This window comes from Podarcis erhardii (genome assembly GCF_964252035.2).
Source record: "Podarcis erhardii genome assembly, chromosome: 7".
NCBI classification, from domain to species: Eukaryota; Metazoa; Chordata; class Lepidosauria; order Squamata; family Lacertidae; genus Podarcis; species Podarcis erhardii.
This window is the reverse complement of record NC_138511.1, coordinates 30338722-30366331: the sequence shown is the minus strand read 5'-3', so window position 1 is coordinate 30366331 and position 27610 is coordinate 30338722. Positions and strand designations below refer to the sequence as shown.

Below are 27610 nucleotides of genomic sequence, written 5' to 3'. Positions count from 1 at the left end.
GGTTCGGGGGCATAATCCGGCCTGCCGGTCGGTTTAATCAATCCGGCCCCTGTAGCAGTTTATTTCCTGAGGTAAAATCCTAAAAAAACCCCTCAAAAACTTCATTTTTTTTTTTAAAATGAAACAAGGGAAGTTTTATTCATAACTCTTAAGGTACTAAACACTTTTTCTTTTTTTTAAATAATATTTATTAAAGTTTTTTAAACAATAAACAAAAAACATACATAATAACATAGTCTTTTCAAATTTCCACATTTCATTCTCCTCTTTGGACTTCCTCACATCTCTTGTTCCTGCATTCTGAACTCACAAATTTTGCTAGCAAATTATTTACTTGTTTCCATTCATATCATATAATTATCCAATATTAAATCTCAAATTTTAGAATTTAAATCACACTTTTGAGATCTTAATTTGAAATATTGTTTATCCAAAATTTATCTTTTCTTTCAATTACATTCAAATTTATATTCCTTATTACTAATTTGTTGGAGCCGTGTTATTACAAATCTTACATCTTTCTTAGCATTCATACAGTTTACAATGTTTTTGTAGATAATCCTTAAATTTCTTCCAGTCCTCCTCCACCAGTTCCTCTCCCAGGTCTCGGATTCTGCCAGTCATCTCAGCCAAAAAACCCCTCAAAAACTTCAATCCTAAAAAAAAAAAGTTCAACAACTTTGGGGTAAAATCATAAAGAAAGGCCAACCACTTCAATCCTAAAAAAGGTCAGCAACTTTGATTGGTCCTTTGGTCGGCCCTCACGGCCCTTCACTTCATCAAATCTGGCCCTCTTTGAAAAATGTTTGGACACCACTGGCTTATGGAGAGCTCATGCAGGAGACTAGTTCCTAAACTGGAACTGACTTCTGTCTCGGGTTACATTTGGGGAGTGTCAGTATCCTGGCAACGACTGACATAAAAGAGCAGAAATCCTGCTGTGTGATGCCTGAAGAGCTGTAGTGCAGGGTTTGAACTATAGGGCAGGTAAACTCTTGACATGAAATTTTGGGAGGAAGCTTTCTCCACAACCCTGCAAGATAGGTAGGCCTGAGAGATGGCAGCTGAACAAAGCTCACGGGCTGTGGACTTGAACTTGTATCTTGCCTATCCATCATAACAGAGATGCCCCAATGGGATAGTATCCTCCATTACCTGAGTGGAGCTGAGGGGGTGCACACAGCCCTGATCTCTAACAGAGGGGAATGACCACAGGGCTCAGGAGCTGTGGCTGCTGCTTCTGTCCTCTAGCTCCCCACAAGTACCTGCCACCTAATGCGATTGTCTAACGGTAGGGCTGGCCCGGTTTCTAATTCTCAAAAGGAGAAAGCAGGCAAAAGCAATTGAAGCAGTTGCTTAGGAGCTGCCCCATCTTCTGGTGACTTTCCCTTATGCTCTCAGCTCACCCTGACCAAGACGAGGTCACAGGTGATTCCTAAGAGAGAGGGAAGCCCTGGTGTGGCAGGCAGATATTACTTCCACCAGGGCAGACCGCTGCTGCCAGAATTTTGATTATGCCTGTTCTAAAAGAGTTGAATTGGCTGCCTATTTTCTTCTGAGCCTGGATTTAGGATGCTGGCAAATCCTTTCGTTAGCTGCTGTTCCTATTGCAATTTTGTCTTATCCTGCTCCTTAGTTTTATGCTTTTCGTCTGCCTTTTTAAAAACAGTACATTGGTATACCGGTACTTGTTTTCATTTTGTATAACGCAGCAGGCCTGCTTTGTTTGGACCTGAGGTCTCAGTTTTGTTTCTCTGCTGCAAGTGAAGACCTTACTGTTTACTGTGGTTTTCTGGGTTTATTGTGGGGAGGAATCGTGGCTCAAGGGCGGTGAGCCTGCTTTGCATGCAGAAAGTCCCAGGTTCAGTCTAGGTAGGGTTGGGAATGTCTCCTGCTTGAAACCCTGGAGAGTTGCTGCCAGCCAGTGTAGACAGCACTGAGCTTGATGGACCAAAGGTCTGACTCAGTATAAGATAGTCCTTATATTAGCAATTCAAGGGGCTGGATTTAGTCCTTGTGCCTTCACTTGTGGACTATTAGGGTAGGCAGCACATTGATTCCCAGGGCTATCTAGATGAAGTTGCAGTCTTGTACTAGACATGTAATCTGGGTGCAATTCAATAGGGCTGCCTTCTGAACTATGATGCTGCCTCACCCCAAGTCAGACCAGCTTATCCAAGGGGCTGGTGGTGGCTTTCCAGCTGCGGTGGGTATCCTGTAGCCCTCCAGATGTTTTTTGGACTACAAGGCCCAGCAGCCCTGTCCAGTCCCCAGAGGTGATGGGAGTTGGAGTCCTCACCCCTGCTCTGCAAGGCCCTTTTCAGCTCTGTTAACTGGAGACACTTCAATGACAATTGCTAGAAATTGAGCCCGGGGCTCTCTCTCCATTCAAAGCCTGTGTGCAACCGCAGACTCACTCATTGTTTTAATTACATTTGCTTCCAAGGAGCAAAAGCAGCACATACAATTTCCTCTCTGCCTTTTACCTTTGCAATGATCCCATAAAGTTGGTATTGCTGAGTGTGTGTCTATCCCAAGAAAGAGTGAGGATTTGAAGCCGTGTCTCTGCAGGCGTGGTCCGACTCTTATGGGGCCATCTCCCTTTTTAATAAAGGGACATTCGCTATGCCTCTTCATTTCTGAATTCTGCTGTCATAGAGGCAAACCCATTGAGCCATTTATCTTTCTATAGCTAAAGGGTCTCTCGGGTCCGTTTGCTATCCTGAAATGCAAACGCTTTCTCTTCCTGCTTAAGTTTTTTTTTTACAGTGGTACCTCGGGTTTCATACGCTTCAGGTTACATACACTTCAGGTTACATACGCTTCAGGTTACAGACTCTGCTAACCCAGAAATAGTACCTCGGGTTAAGAACTTTGCTTCAGGATGAGAACAGAAATTGTGCTCCAGCGGCAGGAGGCCCCATTAGCTAAAGTGGTGCTTCAGGTCAAGAACAGTTTCAGGTTAAGTACGGACCTCTGGAATGAATTAAGTACTTAACCCGAGGTACCACTGTATTATTATTCGTTTTCATTGAAGTTTTTTCTGCATTAACAAAATAAACAAATAAGGGAAAGCACCTATAGCGTCTCCACTTTCCATTCATAGAGCCTGCATATGGCCCAATCGCACTGATAAATCAAGCTTGCAAAAAATATTCCCGCTTTAGGCCTGCAAAGGCGGAAGACCAGCCCAAGACAGAGCCTCACCCACATCAAAGGGCATTTGAGGCAACACTGCTCGTGTGTGATCCAATGTTTCTGGGTCAGGATGCTTTTGAAAGATTTAAATTGTGCAAGAGGGTTGTCAATTGCTTCCTTTCCATGCCGTGGTATGTCTCCCCCGCCCCCCTTGTGTGCAGAGACTGGTCACAAGGCTGCCGATGGAACCCTGATTGCTGATGACACAGTCGGCAGGGGCGAGGGTGGTGGCAGGGAAGAGCTGGGCTGGAATCTTGGCAGCGCCACGGGCTGAGTTGCTCATAAGGTGTGGATTTGGAACAGGAATGTGGGACGTGACAGCTGGGAGCACACCACTGCAGGGGAAGGATGGAGAAGCTCACAAGCGGGGCACTTTCGTGGTCCGCTTCCTTCTCCGCTCCCCCCAGGCCAAAAATTTCGGAAGCCGATAGGATTAAAACAACAATTTATGAAGAAGGCGGGGGGGGGGGCGGCGTTCCTTCTTTTTTCTTCTGCTCCTTCATCAAAGAGGCCTGGGACACAATGGGGCAGCCTTTGATCTCCTGGACAAAGACCCCTCTAGACCAGACCGGGTCAGTGGGAGTTGTCCCGGATCATTGTTGGAAAGGATGGGGATAATAAATATTGACAAAATGCATTTGTTATCATGATACGCTTTGCTGATCTCCAGGATTCCTCTGGGCTCCAGAGATCCTGTACCAGTTTAAAAACAATTGCTTGGGGGGTGCGCGGGGCCTTTTCTGGGGTTTTTCCATCCGAAAAGGAGCATCTTTTGGTTCATGGAAATTTTCTGCTGGTGGTTCTGAGTTTGCGCAGTAGGCGAAGAGGCGAGCCGCTACTTGCAAATCTGTTCTAGGCAGAAGAGTAAAAAAAAAGGGGGGGAGTAAATATAAAGAAAATTTCATTAGGGTGGGGTTGGAAACCCCAGACAGCAAGCACTCAAGAGAGGGGTGGTGGAGGAGCTCAGAGGACTCCCTTAGACAAGGCAGTAGGCCTGTTTCTCCCTCTCTACCACAAAACACACCCTAAGTCTGAAATACTGTAAGCGAGTAAGCCCCACTGGATACAATGAGCTTACTTCTGCATAGACACAAGACTGTGTGCAATGATTGTCCTGCAATTCTGTGCAATGTGCAATGATTGTCCTGCAATGTACTAAGCATTTGCACCAAAGGGACGTATCCTGTACTGATGTCATTGCTATAGTGATGATCAGGTATAGCAAACGACAAATATCCTTGAAGTACACTTCTTCTTTTAAAAAGCAAGTTAATATTGAATGATCCAAGAAGCCCAGCTGAACATCTTGTCTCCCTTGGTGTTGAAATCCAAAATGGCAGTCCTGATTGAGATCTGGGTTGCCCATTTCTGGTTTGGCTGCAGTTGCTCTAACCCTTTAACACCAACTTGATCTGGATTAGGAAAGTGGTTTTTTTTTTTACAGTGAATGGGTTGCTTCTCCAATGCCTGATCTCTAGACATTTGGCAGATGATGATACTTCATGCTATTAAAAGGCACAAGAGCAGCTCACAGTGTCTCTTTTTCTGGTTAGTTGGCAACACTATACCTGGGGCAAGGAAGGAATTTTTTTTGGGGGGGGCAGATCTTGTGCTGTAGCTGAAAGGTCAATTTTATACTAGCTTTTTTGGACGCAAGGCATGTTTCTAATCTTTCTTTTCTTTTTTAAAAATTACATAATTGGTGGAAAGTGAGATCTGCAGGCATTGTTTTCTCCCAGTTGGGGCCATTTGGGTGGGTGACTGATTGATTGATTGATTGATTGATTGATTGATTGATTTATAATATCCCTAAGCCACTTGTCACCATAGACAGTTAGAGAGTTTTATGTAAGAATCAATAAAACAATCTTATCAGCCAAAAGGATATAGTGTGTTTAACGAACAGCAGCCACAAACCCCACAGGTAAAATCACAAGATCCATAATGCAACTTAATTTAAAACGATTGCTGAAAGAGAAAGGTCTGTTTGAGGCTGCACCTCCAGCAGTGTGGAGCAGCTGAATTTGAGCTGAGTTGGTCCCGAAACCTTTTAAGAACGTGAGAAGACCCTGCATTAGGCCAGTGGCCCAACCAGTCCAGCATCTTGTTCTCACGGTGGCACATAGCTGTCAACTTTCAGATTTGAAAATAAGGGATCAGCAGCCTCACCTGTCCTGGGGACAGTCTACGGGATATCTAACAATCTGCGGAAGCAGCGGGAAACGGCGCTGGAATAAGGGAATTTCCCGCAACAAAAAGGGAAGGGTGACAGCTATGCGGTGGCTGTTCCAAAGGGAAGCCTGCAAGGAGGACCTGATGTAGCAGCAGTAATCCCCCCCCCCTCACTAGGAATTTAGCTGCTTCCCGCCTCTAAGTTGTCAGACGTCACTGCTCCAGCTCTCCAGTCTTTTGCTCTGCCTGTGCAAGTTTCCGTCTGGAAAGCAAATGACAAAAGGTTTCTAACTTGAGCCATGTTGTTAAGCTCCTGAATTTTGGGGGCGGGGAGGGTCTGTACCCTGGCAAGAGCAAGTCTTCTTTGCGATGGGATAGGCCTTCACCCCTCCTGGTGGGAGAATGTGCTTGTTTCCGGTCGCTTCTAGCATTTGGGCATATTCAAAGTGGATGCATCTTGCCATGCTTCCCTCCCGCCTCCTGATGAAATGGGGAGGCCCCTTTCTCTCCCCCATCTTCCTCCTCCCCTTCCCCCACCCCCACTCCTCCATTGGGGAGGGTGCTGCTGGCATGTCCGCCTGGCGGGACTGGAGGGGGGGGGGGCTGGCAGGCAGGCAGAAGCAGCCCAGCGAATGTGGGCGAAAGGTGAACATGATGCTCTGGCTTACGAGGGGGGAAGGGAGGGCCGTGCGCAGGATCAGCATCCTGATTGGCTGTGGGGGGACGAGCCCCCAGCAACCTGAGATCTGAGGTCAGAGCTTTCTCTCTCTCTCTCTCTCTTTTTTAGTTAGTGAGGAGTCCAGTTCGTACTGGGGGAGGTGTACATATGCATAAGCCTTGTCCAGTGTCGTGGGTAATCTGTAGGCAGGAGCTGGGCTGAGGAACGTAATGGGCGTGTACATGACCCTTTGCACGTTCCGGGGAGGAGGGAAGTGTTGGTCTCAGTCTCTGAAAGGAGAGCAAAATGAGTCTCCCACTTAATCTTCTTTCCGTGGCCTCCCTCCCCCCTCCTTGCCCAAGAAAGGAAGAGGGAGGAAATATATTTCCTTGGTGCTTTTAACTGTTTCCGCTAGGTGAACACTTCAAGCAGAAGGTGGCAGCCCCTCCTCCCCCCCAAAAGCCGAAATAAAATACATTACATTTCCAAGATGGATATTAGAGGCAGTGGACTGTCTAATAAGAGAGCGAGCAGCGAAGCAGAAAGACTCTGGTTCAGATCTTCCTTTCCACTGTGAACTCGTAATGCGTCCTTCCAAAGCTCTTACTTTTCAATCTCGCACAAGCCCTAGTTTGTATTGGTAACCCTAGTCTGACTTCGAGGGGGGAGGGTGTTGTAAGGATTCCTGAGATGATAGTGACTCCCGCTGAGTGCTTGGGAGGTAGAAATGGAGTCTAAATACTCTATATCACCTCCAGTATCCTGGGACAATCTATCCTTCAGATTTCGTATTTTTTTGAATTTTGCAACGCTGTCCTCTACTTTGAGGAAAGTGCTGCATATCCTAAGAGAAACTGCATTTAGAAATGTGTTGCCTTTTGGGGGGAAACATTCACATGGATACTAATCTATGTGCAGATTTCTCAAAATTTAAAAAATGTGGATTGTGGTGGCGACAGGACCGAACAGGATATTGAATGAGCGCATGCAAAATGGACATAAGATGGAGCCAAACCAATTTATCTCGCTCTACTTACAACATTATGCCTGGTGAGGAGAAGGTGGAGGAAGAGGGGTTTTCTCCCCACTATAATAGCCTTCCCAGCCATGCGATGTAATCAATGGGGACACTTTATGATCTCTTTAGAGCTGCTCTGTATCTGTCTACTTTTGTCCCTCCAAGGCTTTGACCCTTTGCGGTTCAAACCTTTGTTTCTTAGTTTCTTTTCTTTTTGTTAAGTTTGCACTTTTCTCCCTTTTTTTGGTAGCAAATAAATTAAATTTTATTTTTTTATGGGACAGACCAAGGAAAACACTTCTGGATGCTAAGTGAATGGGACGGAAGGGGCTGCCCTGAGTGACACGGATGCTGGCTTTCAAAAAGGGGGTTGGACAGATTCGCGGAAGGATGCTAAAACACATTGGGAAGCCATTCATAAATGAGATGAAATAAATCAGGGTGGAAGAGGAGGAGGGGTCTGCCTCTGGCTTATTGGTCATGATGGATATGTAGAACAGCTTGCTGGATCAGGCCAGTGGCCCACCCAGTCCAACATACCCTGTTCTCACAGTGACGGACGAGATGCCCCCCCCCCCAATGGGAAACTGGCAAGCAGGACTGAGCACCAAAGCACACCTCACTTGCTGTGCTTTCCAGGAACTGGTATTCGGAAGCCTTGCTTGTAGAGGCAGAGCATCCCTATGGCTAGCCTTGAATTTGCCCAGTCCTCTTTTGAAGCCATTGAAATTGGTGGCCCTCTCGGGGGGGGGAGTTCCATAGTTGGACTATGTGCTGCTTTCTCCATGTGGCCTAATCCTTTGTCATAAGCTTTGTCAGGAGGGGCTGGCCGGGCCTCATTATGTCTTTTGCAAAAGCTCCGGCATGTGATTGTGGTAAATAGCCGTTACACAACCAGAAGCAGACGGGTTGTTGGCCTGCCCGGTCCCACGCTACACCTCAGTGGGGATTTATAGCTGCCGGCAGCTTTTGTTGCTCTGCAAACTAATCTCAAAGCTGTAAGCCCGCCACAATGTTGGCCGCCGTGCTGTTTCCTCCGGATAAGTTGCAGGGGATTGTTCACCTTGTCGTTTGTTCGGATCCCCCTCTGAATCACTCAGGGTTGGTGAGATCATCTACGCCCACCTTTGGCTCGGAGCCGGGATGCTGTATTTGGGAGGCCAGCAACTGATCCCCCCCCCCCCGATGCTGTGGGTCTCCCAACAGCTCCAGCTATAGCATGGCCAGCAGTCAAGGTTGTTGCGAGTTGTCCAGACACATCTGGGTGGCCACATGTTCTGCATCCCTATCTCGTAGCTCAAATACAGTGGTACCTCAGGTTACATACGCTTCAGGTTACATACGCTTCAGGTTACAGACTCCGCTAACCCAGAAATAGAACCTCGGGTTAAGAACTTTGCTTCAGGATGAGAACAGAAATTGTGCAGCGGCAGCAGGAGGCCCCATTAGCTAAAGTGGTGCTTCAGGTTAAGAACAGTTTCAGGTTAAGAACGGACCTCCGGAATGAATTAAGTACTTAACCCGAGGTACCACTGTACCACTGTACCACATTCATACTTCCTACAGTAAACCTGGTTTAAGTTCTGATCTACCAACCGCTTCTTCATTTAGTGGGCCTGATCCAGCAAGGCTCCACTTACATTCTTATGTCTGATTATTCTGTTTCTGTGCCACATGTTTCATCGTGTGCAGCATAGAGTTCCCAAGATCCCAGGTCACTGATCTCTAATGTGGATCCATTTTTTTGCTGTTAAGCAAAGTAAAATTCAATATCTTGCTGGGGTATTTGGGGGCTTTTCTCCCTCATTATATACTAAATAAAGTGAAATCAGGCTGGATAAAAGGTACCTCTCAGTAAGCGAACTTTTTGCATAGGGAAGCTTTTTAATGTAATGTTTTATTGTGTTTTTATATATGTGTTTTTATATATGCTGAAAGCCTCCCAGAGTGGCTGGGGTAACCCAGTCAGATGGGCAGGGTACAAATAATAAAATTATTATTATTAGTAGTAGTAGTAGTAGTATCATTATTTGCATTGGCTTTTCTGACATGGTCAGAAACCTAGACTTCGTCATTCCAAATTTCCACTGTGGCTTTACCCATGTATGTGTGACATTCCATCTTGCTGTCATTAGCAAGTAGCCAATTAGTTCTCTGCTTTCACAATCCAAACTTTGACTGTCCCAAGTGTCTTTAAATAGTGATGGTAGGAATTTGTAGCACACCTTAGTGGGTGCTTCTTAAAGCACCTGAGCTCCTTTGCAAATAGAAAATGTCACACAAGTGATCATTTTTATAAACCAGCTGGGGCACTTTTGTTTTGTCCGTTGAGAATACTTAGTCATAGGAAGTGAGTTGGGCGATGGTGGTGTCTGAAGGGTGGATGATGAAACATGACCTAGGGTGCTCATCAGTCAGGGAGCAGGGGATGGGGGGTGGGAAGGAATGCACAAAGGTTGGGTTGTGAGGTTTCACTTTGTTTTTTATCTGTGAACCAATTCCCCACATGCACATCTGTGCAAAATCTTGAAATAGGACCTATCAGCCAGACTTTTTTTTAAGCTAAGAAAAGCAAGCACGCAGCAATATTTTTCTTCAGCCTAGCATGCATGTTTAAATTGCACATCCTCAGATGGCTCACTTCTGAAAATTCAGGTGTGTGGCTCCTCTTCAGACCCAGTTGCTGAGAACAGGGACTCATTCACAACTGCCATGGGCAGCCTCCCCTGGGTTTATTTCTAGGATGCTTCTGTATCTGGAGTGAGTGGTTGATTGATCTGCTGTGGAACTTGGGGGTGGGGACAAAGTCTGTTGCTGCCCAGTTGCAACACCTTTCTCGCTCCTCTTCTGTTCCTCCAGCAAAGGCTTATTGGAAGGAAACAACACCAGAGCAGGGAAGCAGGGCAGAGACCCAACAGGCACCCTCATCTGAAGCTCACTGGCAGGACAGACCCTGCTACCTACCTGTCTGTCTGTCTGTCTATCTATCTATCTATCTATCTATCTATCTATCTATCTATCTATCTATCTATTTCACTTTTCTGAACCACCCTTCATTCAAATAGATCCCAGGGTATCCAACAAAAGAACAGAATGTAATTTAAAATAAAAAAATAAAAGCGCATCTAAAATACTGTAACAACCACAACAATAGCAAAATACAAAACAAGCAGATCCAGAGGCAGACAGAATCCTGCCCCAATTTCAGGGGCTGAATCTCACCAGACGCTGCCCTGAGTAGACCCATTGCAATCAAAGAACGTGGCTAATGTAAGTTCGTCGAGTTGAAAGATGGATCTTGCATTCCAGGCGGGCAATTGAGGGGAGCGGTTTGTTTATTTAGTTCGCAAAATTAATTTCGTTTCATAAAATCTATACACCGCTTGATTGTATAAAAAACAAACCGACCTCCCACGTGTTTTACAAAAAACAACAACCAACCGTCCAAACAATAAAATCATCACAAAAAAGTCACCAACAATAATTTAAGACCCTCTCATCGGTCATAGATGCTGTAGTTGAGATTCTCACATTACAAGGGGTTGGACTAGATGACGCTCAAGGTCCCTTCAAACTCTACCATTCTATGAGCCTTGATGCTCATGTCTCTGACTTAACTTTAAAGTATTGTAGTTAGAGCAATGTCCCTGCCTGTCCCTCTCTGTATGTTGCAACGCAAATGCACACAGGTTGTGTCATCAAAGAAATTGACCTCCCTGTGGACTTCCTGGAGTTTGTTCAGACAGGAATCAAAAAAGTGTCCGAACGGTCAGTGATGAGTTTGTGTGCAGGCAGCGGGGGGTGGGGGGCACAACGCTTTCCTACTAGATTAATGCAAGTGGCAGTAGGCATGCATTGTTGTTTTTTGCTTTTAATGACAAATGCCAGTCGTGGGTTTGGAGAGAGAACCGGGATCAAGGCTAGAGCAGGTATGGAAAGGGGGAACCTCCCTTTTTCGCTCCGTCTCCAGTTCCCGGCAGACATCACGATTTACACAGTTGCTGTTTGCACTGAGAAGGAAACTTTCCAATGCAAATAGGAGGCAGCTGCAATATCCTGATCCGCCCCTCCACTCGTGTTTAACTTTGACAAGCAGTTTGGCCTTAAAATGGCATCAGAACCAGATTGGTTGATGATTTATTTGGGGTCCCTTCTCCCCCACCCCACCCCCAAATTGGGTTTCAAACTGCTCTGATTCTTCTGTTTTATTGTGGCTAGGCAGGCTGGGCACAATTTCCGCAGATATCCTCACGGAGCCTCGAAATGGTGATTTCCTGCTTAGGATTCTCATCTGGTGAGAGAAGAACTTCAAAATATTCCATTTTACTTTTTTCTGGTTCTGGTTTTTCTGCTGTGATTCCTGCATTGCAGGGGGTTAGACTAAAGGACCTGTTGGTTCCCTTCTAACACTACAATTCTGTGGTTCCCCATCAACCCCACACCCAAACCACTTCAACTTTGGAGCAGCCTGAGAACCACCCCCCAAAACAAGGACAGATAGCTGGTGATTCCCGCCCTCCAACAAATTTTACTTTGGATAAATTGAGTTTTTTATTATTAGGAGGGGAATAGTGAAGAGTTCCTTCGCCCCACCTGTTTCCAACATAACTGTATTCCTTGTTCTGGTGTCTCCATTTTGCTTCCCCACTGCGTCAGCTGTAGGTCTTCCTCTGTCTAAAATCAAGGCTGCAGTCCTAGGCACACACTTCACCTGTGCTGTGGGTTAAACCACAGAGCCTAGGACTTGCCAATCAGAAAGTTGGCGGTTCGAATCCCTGCTATGGGGTGAGCTCCCGTTGCTCGGTCCCTGCTCTTGCCAACCTAGCAGTTCGAAAGAACAAAGTGCAAGTAGATAAATAGGTACCGCTCTGGCGGGAAGGTAAACGGTGTTTCCGTGTGCTGCTCTGGTTCGCCAGAAGCGGCTTAATCATGCTGGCCACATGACCTCGGGAGCTGTACGTGGGCTCCCTCGGCCAGTAAAGCGAGATGAGCGCCACAACCCCAGAGTCGGCACAACTGGACCTAATGGTTAGGGGTCCCTTTAACTTTACCTTAATCCCCACTCAACACAGGGGGAATTGTTTCTGATTAAGCAGGCATAGGGTTGTGTCAAATGAGATGTTTATTTCTACTGGATTGTGGGGGGGGGGGGAGCACAGGCTTCCCAATCCCAACCCCTTTGATGCAGAAGGAGTTTACTCCCAAGTAAGTGTAAGTCAGATTTCAGCCTTGGCTACTGAGCTGTAATAACTTGTTGTGCTAACACGGGTTGGGTTTGTTTGTTTGTATGACGCATGCCTCTTTTGCAGTTAAAAGTGTTCTGTTTAACCAGAATGAATTTTTTTGTTTCATAAAAGTAGACTCTGGAAAGAAAGAGCATTGGGTTAGGAATCGCTGTCATCGCTGTGAACCAGGGGGGTCAGACTAGAATAACCCTTGGGATCCCAACACTATGCTAAGTTCAAGAGGATGGGTTGAGCAGGGAACCAAAGGATTGGTCTCTGTAGAAGTGAGGCTACTGTGGGGGTGTTTTTTTAAAAAAAGGGGGGGCAACAACTATTCAAAACTCTCTTGAACCTCAAGGAGCAAGTCCTCATCGTCTCCACATACTGTTTCTGCAGAGCAACCAAATACTGCTGGGGAAAGGGCAGTCAGGCATTGTGGCTTTTGAAGTGCTTTGTGTGCCTTTCTCTTAAACCAGGCATGGGGCAACTGCAGGCCCTCCATGTGTTGCCTGACTACAGCTCCCATCAGCCCCAGCAAGCATGGCCAGTCACCTGGCAGGATGGGAGTTGTGGTTCAGCATCATCTGGAGGGTTCCCCATGCCTGTCTTAAAAGTCAGAATTATGAGCCCTCATAGTCAGTGGCGTAGCGTGGGTTGTCAGCACCTGGGGCAAGGCAAGTAATTTGCGCCCCCTAACCTGTGGATTTGCGCCCCCTAACCTGTGGATTTGCCCTAACCCCAGATGTTGCGCCCGGTGCGGCCGGCACCCCCTGCACCCCCCACGCTACGCCACTGCTCATAGTGAAGTCGGGAGGGACTGAAGTGTGGGCTCCTGGTAGAGGCTAGATTCGAACCAGGGGTCCCGTCTTGAATTCTCGAGCCCGTGTGGTATAGTTGTTATGAGTGTCAGACCAGGACCTGGGAGACCAGGGTTCAAATCTCCACTCGGCCATGGAGCTCCCTAGGTGACCTTGGGCCAGTCACCCATGTTCCACTTAACCTACCTCACAAGGTTGTTGTTAGATATAAAATTGAGGGTGGAGGGGGAAATCATGTACACTGGTACCTTGGGTTACATACGGTTCAGGTTACATACGTTTCAGGTTACAGACTCTGCTAACTCAGAAATATTACCTCAGGTTATATACCTCAGATCGTGCTCCGGCAGCAGGAGGCCCCATTAGCTAAAGTGGTGCTTAGGTTAAGAACAGTTTCAGGTTAAGAACTGACCTCTGGAACGAATTAAGTACTTAACCCGAGGTACCACTGTACTGTATACCGCCTTGAGCTCCGTGGAAGAAAGGGGAAACGGAAACACAGCAACATGCTTCTATATACCTCTCTCTCCTTTAGTTACTAGGCTATGCCAAGTTATCTTATTTTGGCAGACACCTCATGAATGGTGTGCAGCTTGGTTGTGTTTAGGGTTTTTAAAATAATAATAATAATGATAAATTCCTGCCCTTTCCCTTTTTTCCCTTTCAAGTTTGAATGGAAGCATGTTGGACAATGTCTGTGGTTCTCTTGTGCTGGATTTTCTATGAACTTCTGCCAGGGCCTGACAGCTGTGTGGGCGCCTTTGAGATTAGAGGAGGCCAGTTAGCAGGAGGCTTTTCCTACCTGCTTTGATGGAAGGCTGGTCCAGGAAATGGGAACATCAGCTAAGTCCCCCGCTCCTTCTGACAACCTCCTTCACTGTGGGGCTCGTCCCTTGGGGTTTTGCTGAGCCTTCGGGTTTGGGTTAATTTGCGGACATGGGCTTGTGTCCAAAGCAGTTCTTAAGTTTCCCATTTCGGATTTGCCCTTGCGCAATGGAACATTCTCTCTCCCCCCAACACCCCCCCCTAAATTTATTATGGTTCCCCACTCCCGAGCCTCCAAAGCTGATTTGAGAAAAATATGTGGAGGGAGGAGAAATGGGAAACGAGGGCATTGGAAGATGGCAGAAACATGTGTTCTGCTGCTGTCTTGGATTCTTTCGCTGTGATTCCTGCACTGCAGGGGGCTGGATTGGATGACCATTAGGGTCCCTTCCAACTCTAGAATCCTATGATCTTGCCCAGAGCATCACGGACTGTTACGGATGCTCAGTTTTTCCCCGCAGCAGCCAGAGGTTTTCCAGACTGTTCTGGGATTTCTTGGAATCTTATTAGTGACTCCTCCTCAAGGTTCTCACCATTCTTTTCTTTCTTTTTTTCAAAGCTTTTCTTTATAACTTTTCCAATATTATTCATTATTCTTATTCGTTTCTATGCCACTTTATGTTTTGAAGAAAGAATCTCAAAAGCGGTTTGCAGCACGTCAAAACATCAGATAAACCCAGAATAAAACAGCGAATGTAACAAGGGCAGCTGTGGCAGAAAAGACTGGGAGTTTGCTGTGCTGGGTCTCCCCTTGTTTTGCTAGGTGCCCTTTGTTCATGAGGGGCAGCCCTGAAGCCCCAGAGATGTGACCACCCAACCCATCATAGCTGTCAACTTTCAGATTTGAAAATAAGGGATCAGCAGCCTCACCTGTCCCGGGGACAGTCTACAGGATATCTAACAATCCGGGATAGCAGCGGGAAATGGCGCTGGAATAAGGGAATTTCCCGCAAAAAAAGAGAAGGTTGACAGCTATGCAACCCACACTAAAAGGAGCTGGATGCTAGCCCAGCAGACTGCAGCTGCTTGGTTCCAGGTGCGCCAGGCCAGTTTCTGCTGCAGCATTTTTATCACTTCCAAGGGCATAAAACACGTGATGTAGCACAGAGTACCTCGTGATGCTCAGTTGTTGCTGGACCACATCTGTCTTTGTCCCTAAGCATTGGCCGTGCTAGGACAGGAGCTGATGGGAGTTGTAGTCAAAGACCCATCCCTGGTTCGTAGAACTTTGCAGTTAGCATGCAGGTGAACACTCTTTTGTCTTTGCAAAATAAATTTTCAAAATGCAGTAACGAACATATCTGGGGATGCTGTGGTGAGCCTTTAAGGTAAACCTGCAAAATTTGAAAATTTGGAATCTTGGGAAGGGCTGTAGCTCAGCAAACAGAGCAGCAGCTTTTCATGCAGGTTCAATCTCCAATGACATCTCTAGTTAGAGCTGGGGCAGGTTCCTGTCTTGAGACCCTGGGGAGCTACTGCCAGTCAGTGCAGGCAGTATTGAGATACATTCCAGGAAAATGAAGAAGAAAAGGTGTGAATTAAACCTTAACGTATGTATTCCTCAGAAGCACACAGCAGCTTTCATCATGTGGTAACAGGGTGGTAACAAAATCGGACCAAAATCGGGTGCTGAAAGTTGTGAGTTCCCTGTGAAGAAGGATGGATTATTAACCCACTTTGAGGGGAATAGGGGTGGGGTCCTCCTAATGACTCTCTCAGCACCCTTAACAAACTATAGCTTCCCGGATTATTTTTTGGGGGGAGAACCATGGGTATTTAAAGTGGTATTGCTGTGCTTTGAGTGTATGGCATGAATGTGGCATTCATGTCTGTGTGTGCGAAAGAGAGAGAGAGAGTGAGAGAGAACATTACCTCATGGCAGTAAAGCTTAAGGGTATAGCCAGATTGTCCTAAAAGCAGGTTCACATGGCTCCTCAAATTCCTCCCACCCCAAATTGAGAGAGAGACCATCTGGGATTAGCCAAGGCCGGATCCCGGATCCGACTCTCCCAAAACAAAGAGCCACTGTGACGTGGGTGGGAACAGAAAAGGGGCTTTGGGCATCCAAAGCTGCTTAGTTCAGCCTGCGAAAATCAGGGCCCCTGTTTTGCTTTCCCGTTGCGGCTGAGGGAGAACCCCTTCTCCACCCCCACCCCCACAATCAGGCTGGTGTCCAAACTTGGTGGCCCCTGTTAACCTCCAGCTTGAAACAAGCCCCTAATTGTCGCTTTCGGCTTAGCCAGAAAGGAGGTGGGGAAGGGGCTTTGCCAAAGAGCTGCTGGAGAGATTCCATGCCCGGTTTTGCCCTCTTTCGTTAGGGAGGAATAACAATAGCGGCCTGTTTTCTTCCTATCCCATTTCAGAGCTGATATCCTGAGAGGACCGTTTTTCTTCATCATCATCATTATTATTATTAATTTAAAATCGTATCTTTGCTTTCCATCTTATGGAACACACAAGCCCAGGGAAAAATGAGAGACAATATGATAGCCACCTTCAACAAATACGTGAAGGTCTGTCCCATGGAAGATGGAGCTAGCTTATTTCCTGCTGCTCCAGAGGAGAGGACTCAAACCAATGGATTCAAATGACAAGGAAGGAGATTGCGACAAAACCTTAGGAAGAACTTTCTGAGATTAAGGGCCATTTAACAGTGAAGCAGACTCCCTGCCCACAGCTTGCAGAATGATTCAAACGCTTGACTTCACAGGTGTGGTTTAAGGGAACCCTTGTTCAAGGGGCTGTCTGAAGGTACCCAGGGAGCAAGTGTTGGAAGTTGTCGCTTTGCCCACTGATTAAAAATCTGCCTTGTTTTCTCTCTTCTCTCTCCTCCCCCCGCCCCAAGCAGATGACGGCTCAGTTGATGCTGGCTGTTGGAGGAGCAGTCCTAGGATCTCTGCAGTTTGGCTACAACACTGGAGTCATCAATGCCCCACAGAAGGTGAGAGCTGAAAGGGAGGAATGAATGAATGGCTTGCAGTTTCTCTGATGGGCAAACCATCTGATGGGCAAACCCACGTGGCCTCTGTGCTGGTCTTGTACGAGGCAACTTGTTCATGGTAGGGAAAGATGTGCTAGCAGGGTGGGGAGGACATCCAAGGCATGTTCAGTCGACCCCCTTAGGAGAATGCAGCTGCTCTTTCAGGGGTTCATAGTATACAGATAAGTAGTGCTCCAGGCCTAAACAATTTCCCCAAGGGTGTAAGAAGGGGAAGGGCTGTAGCCCAGTGGTATAGCTTCTGCCCTGCATGCATGTGGTCTCAGATTCAATCCCCAACAACATCTTCAGGTAGGGCTGGGATTGTTCCCTCTCTGAAACCCTGGATTGCCGCTGGTGGTCAGTGCCGACAGTACTGAGCTACGAGGACAAATGGCCTGATTCAGTATAAAGCAGCTTCTTATTTTTCTGGACCAGGCTGAAGGTCTGTTTAGTTCAGCATCCTTGCTTTCCATAGTGGCCTCTGGGAAAAGCCCTCAGCAGCCTTTCCCTGGTGTTGCACCCCAGCAACCACAGGTATAATTTCTCTGTCTATGGAGGTTATATCTGGACTTAATAGCCCTTGTAAATGTGTGGGCTGCATGTAGCCTGATTCGACTGGTTGTGCAGAGGTTCCTTGTGGATACATTATCCGCACAGTGCCGGTGTCTTCCTGCCCTTCTGTGTGGGTCCAGCACATGCTGTATATATCCAAGGCTTGTCCATACCTGCTTGCACGGTTGCCTGTGGTGAGTCAGGGCTGTGTCCAAGCAACCAAGCATTTAAAAAGTTGTTTTTTCCCAGCTTGTGCGTGAACGGGCTATGAATTAGTTTCATAGAGTTTCCTATTGCAAAGCGGGGTGTATGAGCACCTCTTTTAATTAATAATAATAATTTTTAAAGGGGTGCTCATAAGCCCCTGCTTTGCAAAACTGCAAAAATTATTATCAGTTAGTTGCTTTTCCTTGCACAAGGCAAAAGCAAAACACTCCACAGATACATTAAAACCAATAGAAAAAATACATTAAAAATATCCCACCACAGATAAAGGCCACAGATAGAGGCCAAAGGACTGGTTATAAAGGAAAATGGTCTTTTGAAATCCAGAAAATGCTGTGCAAGGTGGGAAATTCAGGCTCCCTCCCTCTGCTCCCCCCTTGCCCACCCCCCAAAAATAGCACATCCGGTTAGCCAGCTTACTGCCAACTCTAATGGGATTTGTTAAGCTGGTTCCCAGGAGAATTAACAGTCCCTCTTGTGCTGAGTGTTTTGTTTAAAAGGACTCGGGCGGCAGGAGGGGGGGGTGCGGCTGCGTCATTCTCAACCCTTCTCGGCTAATACTCACCCAATGCCCCTGAGACGGATTCCAGAGTGGGATTTAAGCATGCCCAGGATGATTTTCAGACCGTGGTCTGGATCAGCTCCATCTCAAGATAACGTGGAGCTGGGAAAGCTTTGGAGAAGGCAAGGAAAACGACTGGGGAGTTGGAGCCCTCCTTGCGAGAAAGGGCTGTCAGTTTGATTAGCCAGAGGCAGAGTAGAGATTTAGAAAACGATGCATGCTGTTGCATATACACGATACATATATTCCAATAATAGGAACATAAGAAGCAGCTTCATATACTGAGTCAGACACTACTGGTCCATCTAGCTTGGTATTGTCTGCACTGACTGGCAGCAGTTTTCCAGGGTTTCCGGTTGGGGGGCATCCACAGCCCCACTTGGACTGAACCGGGGAGCTTGACATGCAAAGCAGGTGGTCCGCAGCTGGGATAGAACTTGCAGCCTTTGAGTGTATGGACCCACAGCCACAAGAGTAGTAGTGTGGCATGGCTAGCAGCCTGGGTAGCTAAAGAGAAGTTCCTTGGCCAGAGACAGTATACCTCTGATTTCCAGGTGCTTGAGGGACCAGCAACAGGAAGGAGTTTTTTCCTTTGTGCTCTGTCTCTGGGTTTCCTGGGCTGTTCCTCACGGGATGCAGGTTGCAGGATTTAGATGCACCACAGTTTGATGTGACGGAGGGGGCTGCTCCTTCGGCAAACTAAGAAAACTGACCTTCCTCACCCTGATTATTCCAGAATAATAGAATCCAAGGCCAAAAGCTCCCCACCCCAAGTCATAATTGTTGTACTAAGCACATAGCCAGAGCTGCTGAGGTTAGACACATGTTTATTTGAATTGCCAGCCAATGATAGTTGCAAACCACTGGCATAAATGATATTCCCTTGCTTATTCTGAGATTCCTTTAATACCCTCCCTGCTGCCTCTTTTAGATGTGCTTTAATCTGTGCACTTGCTACTTAAGATATTAAACCAAACTGCATTGAAGAGAGATTGCCCCGTCGCTAATTAAGTAATCACTTCTTTCACTGCAACAACTGAGGAACAGCTTTCTGAGTTAACAGCTTGGGGCCAGTTTAACTGCCCACTTGACTGCTCCGATCCATGGAACTGGCACTGTTAAAGGTGCTGTATAATACCCAGTTCCATCCTTGTAAGAAATCGATCTTCTGGGGTGCAGCACCCACACTTTGGAACTCCCTGCCGATTGACATCAAGCTGGTGCCTTCGCTGTACTCTTTTTCAGTACCTCCTTAAAAGACTTCTGTGTTCAGGAAAGCCTGTCCAGATAATGTAGAATGTTGTATTTATTTCTTTTTAGTAACCAGTGCTTTTGAGTATTTTTAATACTGGCACATTTAATGTTGTATCTGGTTGTCAACCACAAAGCTTTCTGCATTGCAGGAGGTTGGGCTAGATGATCCTTGTGGTCCTTTCCAACTCTGATTCTATAAGAGGTTGTTTTGTTTTGCTGGATTCTTTTGTTTACTTGAATTTTGTCAAGTAAACAAATTGTTGATTTGAGCTGCTTATATACCATTTAAATTTAAACAAAACTCTGTTCATTGTAAAATGCTGTGCTATAGAATCCTTCTGCATCAGATCAGATGTCAGAGGCCCTCCCGTCAGATGTCAGGGAAATAAACAACTATCTGACTTTTAGAAGAAATCTGTTTAGGGAAGTTTTTAATGTTTGACGTTTTATCGTGTTTTTCATATTCTGTTGGGAGCCGCCCAGAGTGGCTGAGGAAACCCAGCCAGATGGGCGAGGTACAAATAATAGATTATTATCATATTATTATCGTCAGGGCTTTTGTGACTTAATGGTAGAGCATCTGCTTTGCATTCAGGCCATCCCAGGTTCAATTCCTATCTGCATCACCAGGTAGGAAAGGACCCTGTCTAAAACCCTGGACAATTGGTGCAGACAATGCTGAACTCGATTGAACAGCCCTTATTACGATTGAGGAGGAGAGTCTCTCAGTTCTGTCTTATCTCTTCATCAAGCCCTTCCTAGACCCGCCCAGAGCCTTATTTAATGGTTCCCAGAAAAGCAGCTGTGCTAAGGCTGTTGCAGGAGAACCAGTCAAGCATCTTTTTGGTGCCACAAGACTAAAACGGATCACGCCGTAAGCTTTATCCGATGAATAAGGGGGGGCATTGCATCTGAGGGAACGGACTCATAAAAGCAACTGGAATAAGACGTGTGTTTGCCTTTTAGGTGCCTCACATTTGACGAAGTTTTCTTTTAAAGACACATCAAACAGGATGGGGGCGGGGGGGGTGTGCAGATGTTACTGGACTCCAGCGCATGCCATCCCTGACTTTGACTACACTGGCATGGGGCTAATGGGAGTTGGAGTCCATCCCCACCTGGAGGACCACAGACTCTCCACCCCCACAGTATTGCTCTGTGGTGATGGTGTGGGCTCACCTGTGGCTGTCCAGATGGGAATGGACTCCAACTCCCATCAGCCCCAGCCAACATGGTCGGCGGCTACGGATGAGGGGAGCTGTAGCCTAGCAGGACCTGGAGGGCTGCAGGCCTCCCATCACTGATTCGAGAAAACGTGAGGCGAGTTTGCGACTTGTTAAGGTTTCAGGTTGGTTTTAACACCATAGTTTTGAACTGATTTAGCGTACGGTCCTGAGTGGGGACGAGCGAAGCAGTGGTTCGCTTGCCACTTCCAAAGGCCTGCTGCTGACTTTTCCCTCCTCTTCGCACAGAGCTTTGGTTTCTTTAACCCCCCCCTCCAATTTGGTTCCCATGGGGGAGAAATGAGCTTAAAAGAAAACACCATTAAATGCAGCAGAATTGTCCAAAAACAGTTGGGGTTTGCCGTCTCCCCGGGTGAGAGAGGAAAGAAGGAATCCATTGCTTATTCCGAACATGCAATGTGAGCTGCCGGGTCCTGGCTCGTGAGTTATTCTTGGAATCCTGTTTAAATAATAATATATATATTTCTAATACTGTAAACAAACAATAGCACCTGTTGGAAATGCAAATGGCAAAGAGTACATTTCCTCCAGGATGGAGAGGTTGGCCTCCAACAACAGCATTTGCCCTATTTTGTGAAGAAACTAAGAATTTAAATGCAGTTCTGAGGGACAGAAGGGGGATCTCTTTCCCCATTGCTGAAGTCTCCCCGCCTTCCCCCCCTCCCCTTGCCCCAGTCCATTCCTGCATGCCTGTGATGACTCAGCATCACATGGTGACTCAGCAAAGAACCAAACCTCCAGGAAGTTACACTGTATGGCATAGGATTTTATTTTATTTTATGAACTGGTGACAGAAAAGCACCTGTGCAAGACTCTTGTTTCCTTCCAGGTGAGGGTCACCTGGTTGGCTGGGTGCCCTGCCGAGCTCCTCCTCGCTGCCACCTGGTGGAGAGAGTAATCACCACCTTAAAGCCCCAAAATGATATTTTGCTCACCAGATGTGTTGGGACTAAAGCTCCCCCATGCTATTTAAGCTAGTCTTTGGGGAGAAAAAGAGCTGATCACAACAATTGTTCATAAACCCATCCAGTAAAAAAACTTTAAAAACATCTAAAATCAGAGACTGACTAACCATTGCAGTTTTGATACCAATAAGAGCCAAAAAATCAAGCATCTACAAAATTAAATCTTGACCCCAACAAAAACTTCTAAACAGCCCCCTGCCCTAATATTAGGTGTCCTAAGCAGCAGGTCTTGCAAGACTGGCAGGTAAAATGGGCTCTGGCTGCAGATCATGAAGCCTCCAGGTTTGATCGCCTCTGAATTACTGAATGCTAGGGTATGTTATTATACTGCAATTCACTTTGAGTTTATATCTCATTTTTAAAAAAGCGACTAGTAAGTCCAACAAATCATAATTTAATCATCAGGACAGATGGAAGGAAGTCCTTCTTCAGACAGTGCATAGTTAAACTATGGAATTTACCTTCCACAAAAGGCAGCGATGGCCACCAACAGGGATGGATTGGAAAAATTCGTAGAGGAGAGGGCTATTGGGGGCTCCTAGCCATTAATAGCCATTATGGAGGCTATTATCTGGCTGCACAATCCGAGGAAGCAGTGCTTCCGAATACTAATTGCTGGAAACCACAGGAGGGGAGAGGGCTCTTGTGCTCAGATCCTGCTTGCGGGTTTCCCATAGTGGGCATCTGTTGGCCACTGTGAGAACAGGATGCTGGACTAGATGGCCACTGGCCTGATCCAGCAAACTCTGTCTATATTCTTAATAAGAAGTGGTGGGATAGGGGTCATCGGCTTCACGCCCTGCTTGCAGGCTTCCCTTTGAGGCATCACTGCAGGGAACAGGGTGCTGGACTGGATGGGGCCCGCTTTGGCCTGATCCAGCCTTATGGCTCTTCTTAAAGGATACAAAATGTGGTAAGCAAATAAACCATAAAATTCGGTTCAGTTCCTAGCCCCATAACATTTCTTTGCCCACTAAAACCCACAATGGATTTATAGTGGAACCTCAGGTTACAGATGCTTCAGGTTACAGACTCCACTAACCCAGAAATAGTACCTCGGGTTAAGAACTTTGCTTCAGGATGAGAACAGAAATCGTGCGGCGGCAACAGGAGGCCCCATTAGCTAAAGTGGTACCTCAGGTTAAAAACAGTTTCAGGTTAAGAACGGACCTCCAGAACGAATTAAGTTCTTAACCCGAGGTACCACTGTACCCTAATATTGGGAAGAGGTTTTGTTTTTACCAGGTGGCTTGGTGTTTTGCGTTTCAACCTTTCCAGGACCTCTGAAGGGCAGCTACCAATCTGGTAAAAGTGGCTGCCTTGAGGGATGGTTCAATTCACGGGGTCTCTCCTTCCTCTGCAGGTGATTGAGGAATTCTACAACTACACGTGGTACAACCGCTATGGGGAGTACATCAGCCGCGGCACCCTCACCACGCTCTGGTCCCTCTCGGTGTCCATCTTTTCGGTGGGCGGGATGATTGGGTCATTCTCGGTGGGGCTGTTCGTCAACCGCTTTGGACGGTGAGTGCTGAGCTTTTTTGGCTTTCTGCGGTTAAGGGCCTTAGTTCGGTGCTAGAGCACCTGCTTTCTGTGCAGAAGTTCCCAGCTTCAACTCCCAAGGGCATTTTTCCAGGTAGGTCTGGGGGAGAGTCTTGCCCAGAATTCTGGAGAAGCCAGTCTGTGCAGGAGATACTCAGCTTGAGGGGCCAATGGTATGGCTCAGTATTAGACAGCTCCTTATGTTCCTGGGTTGGTGCTGTTTCAACACCCCCTCATCCTTTTTCTGGAGCAAACACCAATCCAGACCTCCTTCAACCATTCCTCATAAGGCTTGGTTTCTAGAACCCTGATCATCTGCGTCTCCTTCCTCTGCACACCTTCCAGCTTGTCAATATCCTTCTTAAATTGTGCTGCCCAGAACTGGACACAGGGCTCCAGGTGGGGTCTGGCCACGGCAGGGTGGATTTGATTTAAATCACTAGTCCGTAAGACTTGATTTGAATCATTTTTTATTTTTTTTTGGCAGACTCATTCTTGCTGGTATAACCTTAATATTGACAACCAGATGAAGGTTTTGGTTTTGGAATAATAAATTTTCAGAGTGGTTTTTACAGTTACATAAAAAATTACTGATTTGGTTATACTATTAGAAATGCATAGACAGATAATTATGAAATTATTGTGAGGTTTAATAAATTAACTGTTTATATTTGGACAACTTTTCTGCTGTACTTCATTGGAAGGAGATAAATAATTATTTCCTTAATAAAAATTTAAACAATTAATTTAACTAAAACAATAACATTATGGCATATGTATCCATGTTTGTTAACTGAAGTGGTTAAACAATTAAACTAAGAGTTTTAGCACACATGACAAATCCTTATTTCCTGATGAATAGCCTTTGGACTATAATGTAACTTAAACAGAAAACTATCTTTAGAAAGATTTTTCCTCCAAAAGCGTTTTATTTTAAAAATTCAATTTAAATAAAAAAAATCTGATTTTTTTAAAAATTGATTTTTATCCACCCTGGGCCAAGGTGGAATAGAACAGTACTGTCGCTTTCCTTGAGCTGGACACTCTACTTCTACGGATGCCCCCACTTAGCCCAACTTTTTTCCTCCTGCAGGCGGAATTCTATGCTGATGTCCAACAGCCTTGCCTTCCTGGCTGCAGCGCTAATGGGTTTCTCGAAGATAGCCAGCTCCTTTGAGATGTTGGTCCTCGGTCGCTTCATCATTGGGGTGTATTCTGGCCTCACCACAGGCTTCGTGCCCATGTACGTGGGGGAGGTGTCGCCCACCTCCCTTCGGGGGGCTCTGGGGACGCTTCACCAGCTGGGCATCGTCGTAGGCATCCTCATAGCGCAGGTGAGGCGGGCTATCGGTGGCTCCCTCTGCTGGGGGATGGGAAACGGTGCACCTGCAAAAGGGGTCGATGGGGGCAAATGGTTTTTCCGGGATGATGGGAAACTGGTTCTTTTTGAGGGTGATAATTATCCTGTGCAAAAAGTCATTGCCTCCTGGGCTCCCCTTAAATGCATGCATACCTGCCCACTTGACTGAATGAGGTGAAACCAGTGTTTGAAACTCCCATTGTTCTAGGCGCATTTTGTGACGGAATTTCATTAGCACAAGCAGTTTCCGAGCTCTGGGTTCAGTACTGCACCTAAGATTTCAGATTAAAACTGCAGAGGGGAAGGAAAGGAGGACCTTTTTCTGCCTCTCCACTTCCAGCTACTCTCTGAAGACTGGAGAAGAGACCCTCTTATGAATATTAGGGGGGTGGGCAGGGGAAAGACTAGACCATGTGAAAAATGAACATAATATTTTAGCTGCAGTTCATTCATTTTCAGCTTTGTATTCTTGTTATAGAAATGTGTGCCTAGACATTCCATTGTTGTGCCCATAACCTAGGTTTAAGGTGCCATTTAGCTCCTAGTTTTCATATCTCAGTTTCTAACACTGGTTGAAACCTCTGATTTCAGTTTGGAGAAGGAACGTGCTTTATCTATCAGAGTTTTTGTTGTCCAAAAAAACCAGAGTCCCAGCTACACAAATCTCCCAGGGACGGGTGTGGTGACGCTTTGCACGGGGCCAAGCAATTACGATGGACTGAGGCTGCCTGCTTCAGTTCCAAGTATAAATGTCAAAGGGGAAAGCAATAAAAATGGGGCAGTTTAGCATACAACTGCCGTATGTTGATTTGTAACACATGGATGCAAATTGAAGCTGAGTTTCAGAGGGAAAGTTGCTCCATAAGCAAAGTGTGTGTTTGTGTGTGTGTGTGTGTGTGTGTGTGTGTGTGTCCCCTCACACATTTGTAGGTATACTTTATTGGAGTAGCTGGAAGGCATAGTAAATGTCAAAAGTTTGGCAACGGCTGTGATCACTGCAGCCAAATTAGTCAGCGCAAGACATTAGAAGTCAGATAAAGTAGTTGACCATCCTACAGTGTTGAAAAAACACCACCACCCATATGGGCCATAGCACTTGCATATTATGAAAGAGATATTGAAGGATGTGCACTGAACACATTGATTGAAGAATGGAGTCTGATAATTATGGGAACGTTATGGGAATGTAACATTCCATTACTGTGTTCAGCCTTCCCTACTTTCATTCCTATAATCCTACATTTTGCTAAAAGAAGAACAATAACCAAAGACCCCCAGTAAATAACCACAGTGGATAAACTGTGATTGACTTCTTGTAAATGGATGCATGACTTTATGAAACCGTGTTTACATGTGTAGGTGAAATATTGTGGGTTGTACCTAGTGCTAGTCCAATCCAGGACAGACCCAGTGAAATGGACACGGTCAAATTAGGTTCATTAATTTCAGTGGGGCTTACTCTGAGTAGAATTCGGGTGGATAGAAGTGCGTGTTTTCTTTGTAACTATTTTGGGATTTACCCAGCTCAGCTTCATTCAGAGTAAGCCCATTGAATGGACCTGTCTTTTAATTTCAATGGTCTACTTTGTGTAGGAGGAGCATTGGCTAGAACCCAATATTTTTTGCAAGAATTTTTTCTTAAGTGGGGAGTCAGGACAGGAGATCTGAGGCCTGGTACAAAAGACTGTGTGTGTGTGTGTGTGTGAGAGAGAGAGAGAGAGAGAGAGAGAGAGTGCTTGTGTCAGCTACCCCATAACAACACCCTGAGAGATCCAGGCAAATGTAGAACTCTCAAACACTGTTACCCCTCCAAGATTCAGAGTTCCCAGATTAAACCTGCCTCCTCTTCCCTACTATGTCAGGCAGTCCTGTTTAGGGAAGCTTTTAATATTGGATGAATTATTGTATTTTAATATTCTGCTAGAAGCCGTCCAGAGTTGCTGGGAAAACCCAACCAGATGGGCGGGGTATAAATTATAAATTATTATTATGATGTCATCCTCTACAGGTGTTCGGCATGGATCTGATCATGGGGAGCGATAGCCTGTGGCCGCTCTTGCTGGGGTTCATCTTTGTTCCTGCCTTGGCGCAATGTATCCTGCTGCCCTTTGCCCCAGAGAGTCCCCGCTTCCTCCTTATCAACCGCAACGAGGAGAACAAAGCCAAGAGTGGTGAGCAGCCGCCTCCTTTGGAAAGAGGCCTTTAGTGTGGGGCCTGCACATGTTCAGTGCCCATGGAGGCATGTGGCACAGTGGTAGCATGCTTCTGGGTGGAGCTATGTGACTGAGGTCATGTGCTGTCTTATCCACTGCCCTGGGATCCCTCGAGATGAAAGGTAGTTTAGAAATGTCACAAGTAAATAAAATAGTTGCTGCAAACATCGTGCGATTGAAAAGAGAAGAAAACACAGGGCTCGTGCACATTTAATGTGTAGCTTACTATGTGTAACTATTAAAGGTGTAAGAGCACTTTCTTATTCTTTCTCCCCCCCCCTTCCTTACTTCACCTGCAAGTCATGAGTGCATCTCACCTGATTCCTCCCTCATTTCTCTTCAGTCCTGAAGAAGCTCCGAGGGACGACCGACGTCAGCAGTGATCTCCAGGAAATGAAGGAGGAGAGCCGGCAGATGATGCAGGAGAAGAAAGTCACCATCCCGGAGCTTTTCCGCTCGCCCATGTACCGCCAGCCCATCCTCATCGCCGTGATCTTGCAGCTTTCCCAGCAGCTCTCTGGGATCAATGCGGTAAGTGGCTGCAGAGGAGCGGAGGAGCTGGTGGTTGGTTTGAGGGTGAAGAGGCTCTGTGAGTGGTCTGCTGACGCAACACCATTCGTGGCTAGGAATCTTCTCTCTTTGCCCCTTTCCTCCTATACCATGGCTAATTGCTGATTAAATCAATCCTATATGCATTATGGGTGGTGCTGTGGGTTAAACCACAGAGCCTAGGACTTGCTGATCAGAAGGTCGGTGGTTTGAATCCCTGCGATGGGGTGAGCTCCCGTTGCTCGGTCCT

At 46.4% G+C, this 27610-nt stretch overlaps 1 protein-coding gene across 2 annotated transcripts in view; it reads left to right on the top strand.

Moving 5' to 3' along the window:
- LOC309346845 (solute carrier family 2, facilitated glucose transporter member 1) overlaps nt 1-27610 on the top strand; it is a 40387-nt gene that overhangs the window by 5452 nt on the left and 7325 nt on the right. For both annotated transcript variants that reach the window (XM_081871094.1, XM_081871093.1), the window contains exons 2-6: nt 16763-16855; nt 23060-23220; nt 24332-24572; nt 26607-26769; nt 27155-27342. In XM_081871094.1, the coding sequence (XP_081727220.1) occupies nt 16763-16855; nt 23060-23220; nt 24332-24572; nt 26607-26769; nt 27155-27342 (846 nt within the window). The remainder of the gene's footprint in view (nt 1-16762; nt 16856-23059; nt 23221-24331; nt 24573-26606; nt 26770-27154; nt 27343-27610) is intronic.